A 10,824-nucleotide genomic window follows, 5' to 3' on the forward strand; every position below is an offset into this window, starting at 1 on the left:
TGTTTTCACACTTAACTGCATTTTGTTTTCAAAATTTTTTGTAATTACTCCATTCAACATCTTGAATGTAATGTGCATGTAAAATAGCACTTCAGATCCATCTTCTGTATGTGAACAAGTCAATGCCAATAATGCCTTTTGTTTATATCAGAACTCGTCATCTGGGTATATATATATATATATATACCTATGGCAGCCAAAGGGGGAAATAAATGCTATTTGTTTACATTACAAGAAACATATTGCGGTGATGTAAAATTCCTAATACATTTCTTATACTACATACAAATTTATTTTTGTATTATGCATTAACCAATTGCCTTTTAGCATTACATGCAAATTTAGCATGATTGCAAATTCGTGTGTAATAAAGATTATAATAAATATTAGATTGGGGTTTATTAATATAATTTGCAAGCTGTTTGTGCATTTGCAGAGACAAATATTTATTCAGAATTTGTCAAGTGTTGTATTGTATCTCATCTATATTGTAGAATAACTGTCCGTTACGTTTATCAGATATTTATGTTATTAAATATCTTGACAATTTATAGAGATTCCAGCTAGTGTTTGTTTGTTACGGATTTCGCGCAAAGCTACACGAGGGCTATCTGCACTAGCCGTCCCTAATTTAGCAGTGTAAGACTAGAGGAAAGGCAGCTAGTCATCACCACCCACAGCCAACTCTTGGACTACTCTTTTAACAATGAATAGTGGGATTAACTGTCACATTATATTGCCCCCACGGCTGAAAGAGCGAGCATGTTTGTGATGGGGATTCGAACCCGCAACCCACAGATTGCGAGTCGAGCACCTTAACCATCTGGCCATGCCGGGCCTCCAGCTAGTGAAAGAGTAATTATTTTACATTCTAAACAGTGAATGATGCAAATTATTGTGACTTTGGATTTCTAGTAATATGATGAAGTGGTACCACTAGGATGGAGACTATTCTTTAGTGACCACACTTTCTGAAATTTTGTTACTAATGCATGAATAATTTATATAGCTAAACACAAGAAAAGGAATACAGTTACCTGAAATGGTTTTAATAATATATAACCAAACACACATAACACACTTATCCAAGATTATAACTTGTCCCAACCTCTTTTACAACTGCTGTACATATGAATTTATGTCTGCTAACTGTATGTAATTGCAGTTCAATCAATGGATCTTTCAAATATTTCCAAAGAATAACATTACATATTTGTGAAAAATATAAGTATACTTGGAGGTAATACAATTTATATAGAAAATACAACTGTACCAGTAGTTAAGAAAACTGTTTCTGTTAGGGTAATATTATGAACTGATTGGAACTAGGAAATTCAGTCTGCAGTCACTTATGCAACACTTACTAAAAACATGATGACATGTCCTTGCTAATCTCACTTTCCCCAACAGACTACAATACTAGTTAGTTTCTAGTTCCAAGTTGATGTCCATGCAAAGTATCAACTCCACATGCAAGGTTTGCAGCTGATAAATGATTATGTTGTATTCTTCCAACTAAAGTCTTCAGTGAAGCCAAAATCCATACATTCCTGTGAAAGTTTCATTCTCTCGCTTCAATGTTTTGTACTGATATATATCATACTTGCTGACAAACGTATGCTCCATTTCAGTAGAATAAATCAAGAAAGAGGCATTTACAATTTTCCCATTAACTTTCACCACTGTCACTTGAATGTATGATATTGATATATCAAAATTCCTGAAGAATGTATGCTCCACTCCAGTAAAATAAACCAAAAATTAAACATTTACAATTTTACCACTACTTTTACTTGTTTGTATGGTATCGATATTTCAAAATTCCTTAAGAATGTATGCTCCACTCCAGTAAAATAAACAAAAATTAAAAATATACAGTTTTGCCATTAGTTTTTACTTATTTGTATGGTATCGATGTTTCAAAATTCCTTAAGAATGTATGCTCCACTCCAGTAAAATAAACCAAAAATTAAACATTTACAATTTTACCATTAGTTTTTACTACTTTTACTTATTTGTATGGTATCAATAGTTCAAAATTCCTGAAGAATGTATGCTCCGTTCCAGTAAAATGAACCATTTTCATATACCATAGTCTTTATTCACACTAATGAACACAGCCAAACCTTTATAGCCATGTCCTAACAAAAAAAAATAACTTCCTTTCTGCCTTTTTTTTTCCACTTTCATCCTTTTATATTCATTTTCCATTTCTCACACATGCATGTTGCCATTTGGACTAAGATGGCTGCAATGCAAGCAATTAAAATCTAATCTTCATTTAAGAAACTTCATCTGTATAAAAATATCATAAATAGTTTTCATTAATTATTATCTATTTTCCTTAAAAAAATAACTGCACTAACCTAAAAAACAACATATGCCTGAAACATCAAATTAAGTAATCTTGTGACATACTGATACCTTACATAATATTTTAAATTTTACAGAAACAACTAGCTAAATTTACATCTATGCATCTTCTGTGTATATGTGTTTATATCATTTTGTGAGTTAAGCACAACCCTACACAATGGGCTGTCTGTACTGTTCTACTACAGGTATTGAAACCTGGTTTTTAGCATTATAAATCTTGAGACTTATTGTTATGCCACTGGGGGGTAGTAAAATTTAACCAAAATTTCTTTTCAAAATTAAAAACTCTTATTTTCAAACATTAAGTTAAGGAACCAAAAACTTTTGTTTAGATGTTCTCTTTATACATAAAAATAAAGTGACATGCTCATAAAACGTATCTTAATTTATGTGATCTTTACTTTAATTCTTTTATTTGAATAGATGACATCACTTGGAATGATTGTCTAGAGAAACAGGCACTAATTATTAATCAACCTGGAAAACTGCTGTGCATTGTTTCGGCCAATCCTTCTCCTCAAGTTTCCTGGGTAAAGCTAGAGGGCACTAAGGATATTGAGTTGGATAAAACCCGCTTTACAGTTGAGTCAGATGGAATTTTTATGTCTAAGGTGCACGAAAAAGATGGTGGAAAGTATCGTATCCAAGCTATGGTTACAGAAACTGGGAGATTCAAACATCGAGACATTAACTTGGAAGTTCTTAGTGAGTGAATTTTCCAGTAAATTGCTGGATACTTTAATTCATAATACACTTTAAATTCAAGCTTAATTTTAAGGCCGAGATTAATTTTTATAATGCTTTTTCTCTCTTATGAAATCTTTATAGTTCTTTTCTATCATGTGTGCCAACTTAAACATTCCCCCTTTTTTTTTCTAAAGTAACTTTTAATTGTAACTTTGGATCCCCAGATTAGTCTATTTGTAGATTCATTTAGTGGCAACCAGTGTGCCATATTTTCTGAATGGTTTGATTTTATTCCACAGGAATGCTTGTTTCAAACCAACTGCTTGTTTATCACCCCTTTAGTAAGAAGGACCTGCTACACATATGTTTATTTAGATATGTTCAGGTAAATTTTCATGCAGGTGTTCTGCATATAGTTAGTTGGCATCTTGGGTAAAATAAGTTGTATACTTGTGCTGTGGTATCTCATGAATTATCAGCAGAGCATAGAAGTTAGACATGCTGACAACAGGAGGTTCTGGGATCTTGGGCTTTGAGACGTAGTTACCTTCGAGTTGCAACTGTTAAGTCAAGAAAAAATAGACAAGACACAAGTTCACAAAAGTAACAAATGTTTAATTACACACTCACCATTTACAAAATTATAAACGATACACTATAAATAATGCAAACAATACAATAAAAAATAGGTAAGGTGGTCTGTGTGTGTAAGTGTAGAACTGACAAGAGCTGGTGAAGATGAATAAGAGATAAGCCTATGTTCCACACTAGTTACCTTATTTAATTAGAAGGAAGTTTGCAGATCAAGGGAATAATCACTTCAGCTATTATCTGATTCACCATCAAGAATAATTCAACTTGTTAATTAAGTGCTGTATTAACTTTTCCTGTAAGAAAACCAAATATGTAAGCTTAGGCATTTGCTTAAAACTTTGCTTGCCACTTAGAGAAGGCTAAGATTAGTAACTCACTTCAGCACCTCACTGCATCCAAAAATGAAACTATGAAAAACAACATAATTCTAAACGCTTTACTTTTTTTAAGTTAAGGGGTGGGAAACAGATAGTAGGTTCTTGTACTAAAGTGCTAATTCTCAAGCATGAACAGAGGGTAGCTACCACAACTGTTTTTCAATACTTGCCTGACCCTGTTTCAACATCATGCCTATGTAGAGATGAGGTGGTAGTCATTTCAAGGAGTGGCATAGGGACTTGTGCTAGTTAGTATGTATTAGAGATTTATCTTCTTTGGAAAAGTATAATGGGGATGAGTAATAATATAGATACTTGGAGATTGTTGAAAGTTGCACATTCGAATTTTTGTCTAATTCGAATGTGTGTGGTATCGTTATTATTCTTGTGATAAAAACATTGTTTAGTTATTTAAAAAGGTAAACGTTTTGGGATCCTACAGAATTTGCATCAATCCTTGGACATCACTAAAATTACATTGTTAAATTTAATGACAATGAAACCAAAACAGAAAATGCAGGGAAAGTGAACTTCTATTGCATTGAAAATGTTTTCCCTATACCTTCAAAGATCTGGTGTAGTTTATGAATTTAAATGCAGCTGGTAAGAATAATGCAAAGGTACACTTCTTTAGAGTGTAGAATAATTAAGGCACTACTCAGAGTTCAAGTTCATTGAAGTTTCTCATAATTTATAAACTTTTGAAACTGAGAACTTAATGTGTGATTATATTTTTATGTTACAGTTCCTCCTAACATCACAGAGTTTCAGGAGAAAGCTCAAGCAATCGAGGAGAATGACTTGGTTCTCAAGTGTGTGGCTAGTATTGCTAACCCTACTCCTTTGTATTCTTGGTTTGATAAGGTGAGATAGTGAAACTACGTTATTTTACTTGTTACCCAGTTTAAGTATAGTTTATAGGGTAAATTCCAATACATTACAGTATGGTGAGAATTCTATTATTTAGTCCATTTACAATCATCATTTGATGAGTTAAGCCTAATTGATTATGATTGATGATGTTTGATTAATTATACACATTATCGACTTGACCAATAAATAGTTTTATTGTAACTGTTATAATGAATAACATTATTCAGTATGTCTTCTGTTTCCTTATTTATGTGCATTGTTTTTCATGGTTGCTGTATTGAAGTTAATTATTTTGTTTGAATATATTTCATGTACTGTTTTCTATACTTGTTTAATTGAAAGTGAATCTGTGTGTGTAGGGTGGTGATGTTTGATTTATTTTTCTGGAAAACATGGTTTGTCATTTGGTACATATTTTGACAAGTAGAGCAGTGATTGTTTTAAATGTTACTTTTATGATAGAAATTTCTTACCATTATAGAATGATCATCAACTTCAAACTCAAGAAAGATTTTCAGTTGATAAAACTTTGGGAACTCTTACAATACAAAATGTTAAGAAAGAAGATGCAGGCGATTACTCTTGCGTAGCTCAGAATGAAGCTGGACAAGATAAAAAACAGCTGCAGCTAACAGTTCTGTGTGAGTTCCAGTTTCTGTTAAAAGTTAAACAAAATACCCATTGTCCATACTAATCATATCCTCTCTGAAATTTTGAAAAAAGCTTTACATATATGATATATCAAACGACGTAAAATAGTGTATCGACAAAATATGAAATTTACGTTTGCAATATACAGTGATTAAAATTTCTTCATATGTAACCTTTGAGAGTACCTATGTCTTATAATTTACTTATATGTGTTTACTTTTTTACCATAACAACTTTGGGTAAAGTGCTTATGCAAATACTTCTAACTTAAAATGTTTTTGTTGCTCATTTATTTTAAAACTTCATATAGTAGATTAACTTTGGAAAATACCTGCAGACCTTTATGTTTCATTGCACGTATCTATTTAACTATAGTTTGGCCTTAAGGGATACTGTTTAATATAAACTTAAACAAACCAGGAGACCTGAGTGGGATGAATGTCTTCAAGAACATTTTAAGAAATGTAGCTTCGTTGTTTTAAGTTTCATGAAACTTGTATTTGTTTTTATGGTGTACTTTATCCAGTCAACATTAAGATCTTTGAATTCTGTTTTGTTGTTAATTTAATTGTGTTTATTAAGAATAACAACACTTATACCCTGTCAGGTCGAGTGACAATAGTACTTTCATTATTTGCTACTTCTTTAAAGATGGTTTATTCTTCTGAGTAATGGTAGAACTGGTTTTATGGTAGTTGTAATTACAGAATGAAGGCAACGTAGTATTTCCAAACTTGGTTTTATTAAATTCTTTAAGTTGTTAGAACAGTTGCAGTTGAAAATAGGTTGAAATTTTAAAGTTTTATAAGTGCTATTATAGGTAATGTAAGAGATTTTAAGTTCTTAAAGCTTATACAAAACTTTGGTGAGGTAATAATGAATACTGTAATAATATTTTATCTTATAAATAAATTTTGTGAAAGTTAGGATTTTTTGCATTATTTATCATAGCATCCACTCCCACACTTTTTTAAGTTCATAACGTGGACAAAGGACAGGTACCTCAGCTTGTGTACTATATGAGAGAAAGAAAAGTATTAACTGTGTGCTACACATATAGATTTTTTTGAAATGAACTAAGTTTTTAACTTAAAAAAAGTTGTCAGGGACAATAAGTTCATTAAAAGTTAAAAAATTCCTCAATATTTTATGTTACATATTAATTTTAATGTGCTATAAATGAATGCTTCATTTAGTGAGCTTCAAAAAAAGTGTTTTAGAAACATGTTACTTTCTAAATAGTACATTGCAAACAGAAAAGGTTGCATATGTGGGACAGGAACTGTTTGGTTACAATGTTTTTTTCTTATTACAGCCAAACCAAAAATTCTGCAGTTTGAAAAAAAGAACACTGTTGAAGGAAAGTCAGCTTCTTTAGAGTGTCGTGCTTCTGGTGTCCCACATCCAGAAGTGTCCTTACGTAAAGAAGGATCACACAAGCAACTTGAATCTGTGAGTTTGGAACATAGTACTTGGATTCAAGTTATTTTATTATTTTCCCTTTGACTAAATAAATTTATGGAGAGTAAGCCAGTTTGGTTAATTACACTTTATAAGAATTTAATGTTAATGACGTGACATGTCACTCTAGATGAAAGCCGTGGCGCCACAGGTGGCATACCTTATTTGGTTCATAGTAAATTTTAAACCATTTGATTGTACAGTGTCTCAATGGTAGACTTATGGCTTTAATATGCATCATTCCAAAGAAGGTTATTCAAAACAGTTAAGTGATATAGAACCAAAGGCACAACATTTGAAAGAAGGAAGTATTTGGTATTTTATGCAGAAGAAGAAACACTCTCACAGCAGAGTAGATGGGATAACAATTGCCTCCAGAACCACACCTCAGATCAATCCAGAGCAATACTCTCAGCCTCAAAGTGAAGATTGGATACATGAATGAGAGTTCTCAAACTCAAAAAATCATTCCCATAAAGCTAGGCACATCTCTTGACACCTTCATCAAGATAAAACAATAATGATTTAAGTTGACCAAGACTCACCAGCCACACCTTGAAATCAATGACTGTTTTCATAACAAATATGACTGAATAAACTGAAGCTCCCCAGTGGCACAGCGGTATGTCTGCAGACTTACAACATTAGAATCCGGGTTTCGATACCCGTGGTTGGCAGAGCACAGAGAGCCCAATTACAAACAAACAAACGGAAACTGAAATTACACCTGTTGCATTTAACTACATACCTGTCAAGTCCCTTTGATGTTTTGGTCCACTTAAATGTGTTCATGGAAACCAATATCCACTATAAAGGACAGGAAAAACAATCTAAGACCACACATCTTGACAATGTTGTAGAATGGCTATCATGTTATGTATGACTGGTGCTGCAGGGAGTAGTACAAAAGGCATTATAAACCTAGAAGTTAATGCTTATAAAGTGCAATTAGCCCTTAGTAAAACCTTGTAAAAATTAATGGTTAGGAAAGGTTTAATTTATTTTTTTGAACTTATTTTGATTTGATTTTAATTTCCTGATTGAAAGTTCTTTTTTTATGTGACCAATATTGTTATGCAATAAGGCTTTGAAATGTTTTGAAGAATGGTCCAGTAGTAAAATATAATAACTTACCTTTTGAAAGGTATATATGAATTACCAGTGAAAGTTAAATACTTCCTTTAGTTTTTGTTTTAAATCAGGTAAACGTAACTCTGAAATACTAAAATCTTTTCCTTTTTGAATTTGCTCTCTTGCTGTCAACAGTTATATGGCTTAGGGTTCTGAATGGCTTTGACACAGTGCACAGCATTCATCAAATTACTCAGAGTTCTTCATTCTCCCACCTCCTGTGTAACTTATTTTGAATGAATGTATCAGGAGAACATACATGGTCTAATAGTTATCTCAGTAGTTACAGAGGTTTATCAGTAATATTTGTTTTAACCTAGTTTTCTATTAAGTTATTATTCAAAACCTCAACTAAAAGAGTCGTAAAATAAATATTCATTTGTTAGGGAGGAAGAGTGATTATAGAGAACTTTCAAGAGAAGGAGATTGTGAGCTTGAAAATGACCATCAGCCAAGTTATGAGAGAAGATGATGGTCAATACTTTTGTCGAGCAGAAAACATAGCTGGTAATATGGAAAAAGCTGGACATCTAACAGTTGAATGTAAGAAATCATCAGTCATCAGTTTTTGAATGTATCGTACCTTTACTGGGGTTAACTGGGCACTTCCTGATTGTTCCTTGCATTAGTTTCTATCTGTTCAAATCAGCTTAGATGTTACGAGTAATGGTAGTAACACTATTAGCTTTCATTAATATTATAACATGTAATAAGTAAAATAATAAATACATGTTAATTACACACACACACAGACAGACATGTATCGTGCATATTATTATTTTTAACATTTTGACCTCCACACTTATGGTTATATATGTTTAGGAAAATCTTTCATCATGCGTATAAGGTCCTAGGTTATTTGATCATTAGTGTTGCTAATACATTATTATGTTTCTCTTGAGAAATATTACAAAATAATTCTTATGAAAATGATATAGTTTATATATTAAGATGATTGGATGAGCTGAAACCTGCAAATATATGGAGAAAAAGCACAGAAAGAGATGAATGGAAATTTTGAGAAGGCTTATAAGATTCTAACTTTTGTATTGTAGATTCATAATATCTATGTATGTTTCTATACAACAGTTATGGTTAAAACTGTACTCAAATTCAACGCTTGTGTTATGTCTTACTAAGATTTTTACTGTAAAAATCAGTCAAGGATATTCACTTGTTTTTTTTTCTATAGATCTTGGTGCTTGGGGAAAATTTATAGTTAATTATAATGCAATTCTCAACTTTAAATGTTTTACTTTTAGGGTTCAGTTGATTATACAATCTGTCTAAAGTTTTATCATTATGCATTAACAGTTAAGCCACGAGTGAGTACTCCTAAGTCAAAGTTCATGAAAACATGGAGTGAAAACTCGGTCAATCTAACCTGCATTGCCGATGCCATTCCAAATGCAACTGTCCAGTGGTCTTTTAATGGTCAAGAGATTAAGTCTGACCAGAGTGAAACTTACACTATTTATGGGAAAGGAGGATACAGTAACTTGCTTGTAAGTGTTAATGTTTCTTGTTTATATGTCTTAAAAAATTAAGTTCCTTCAACAAACACTTTAGAATAATCAGTCTTGCAGTAAGCTAATAATATATCAATGTTTATAACAGCAACTCAAATTCAGATTGAAGTTCCAAAACCTTATTTTTTTAACTAAACAAATTTGCTATACATTAACTCTTTAAACCCATAATATTTTGTATGTTCTGCTGGAATTATTTTCATGATATCCTAATAATTATTACCATACCTTATAAAATTTCTGGTCTATTTATAAAAGGTGGATAATAACATGGTTTGGATTAGTTTTCAGCCAAAGTGACATAACTGTTATCAGATGCTGTCACCGTCCAATGGATAAATTAGGATTTTTTGGCCAGATGCTAGCAGCATCCACTCGGGTTTAGGAGTTAAATGAACTTACAAATGAATTGTCCTCCATTAAAAATGTTTTTATTTGGAATAGGTTTTTAGAGCTTAAATTCTCAAAGGAGCTGAACAAACTTGTATGCTAAAACAGTAATTAGTTTTACTCTAAATCTCCAGTATTCCTAAAAAAAGGGTCATTACTTAATCTGTGAAATTAATTTTTAATCTAGATATACAATTGAATTTACTTGTGAAGCAACTAAGTGGTTGAACAATTTTGTAAATATTTATTTACAACTTTTTCAATATTTAACTGGCATTTGGTGTTTATTGGCGCAAAGCAAAACTGCTTGAAAAGGTTACTAAACAGTCAAAATAAGATAAACATACTTTTTTTCCTGTTAGAATTACTCAAAAATGTTAGAGTGTAAAAGCTAGCCTGTTCATTCAGGGCCCGGCATGGCCAGGTGGTTAAGGTGCTCGACTCACAATCTGAGAGTCGCAGGTTCGAATCCCCATCACACTAAACATGCTCGCCCTTTCAGCCTTGGGGGCATTATAATGTGACGGTCAATCCCACTATTCGTTGGTAAAAAAGTAGCCCAAGAGTTGGCAGTGGGTGGTGATGACTAGCTGCCTTCCCTCTAATCTTACACTGCTAAATTATGGACGGCTAGCGCAGATAGCCCTCGCATAACTTTGCACGAATTTAAAAACAAACAGTAATTATCAATAAATATTGGAAAGGCTGTTAAAGTGCCCTATTACATATATTATGACCTTTTATCGTAATTAGTC

At 32.2% G+C, this 10,824-nt stretch overlaps 1 protein-coding gene across 1 annotated transcript in view; it reads left to right on the plus strand.

Annotated features, from left to right (window-relative positions):
- Positions 1-2,786: 2,786 nt before the first annotated feature.
- Positions 2,787-10,824, plus strand: part of LOC106468705 (fasciclin-2-like) — a 29,019-nt gene continuing 20,981 nt past the window's right edge. Inside the window, exons 1-6 of the mRNA XM_013929145.2 lie at positions 2,787-3,081; positions 4,780-4,898; positions 5,389-5,548; positions 6,874-7,010; positions 8,537-8,693; positions 9,465-9,655. Of these exons, the coding sequence (XP_013784599.2) occupies positions 2,979-3,081; positions 4,780-4,898; positions 5,389-5,548; positions 6,874-7,010; positions 8,537-8,693; positions 9,465-9,655 (867 nt within the window). The 5' untranslated portion in view covers positions 2,787-2,978. The remainder of the gene's footprint in view (positions 3,082-4,779; positions 4,899-5,388; positions 5,549-6,873; positions 7,011-8,536; positions 8,694-9,464; positions 9,656-10,824) is intronic.

This window comes from Limulus polyphemus, unplaced genomic scaffold (genome assembly GCF_000517525.1).
Source record: "Limulus polyphemus unplaced genomic scaffold, Limulus_polyphemus-2.1.2 Scaffold3124, whole genome shotgun sequence".
NCBI lineage: Eukaryota > Metazoa > Arthropoda > Merostomata > Xiphosura > Limulidae > Limulus > Limulus polyphemus.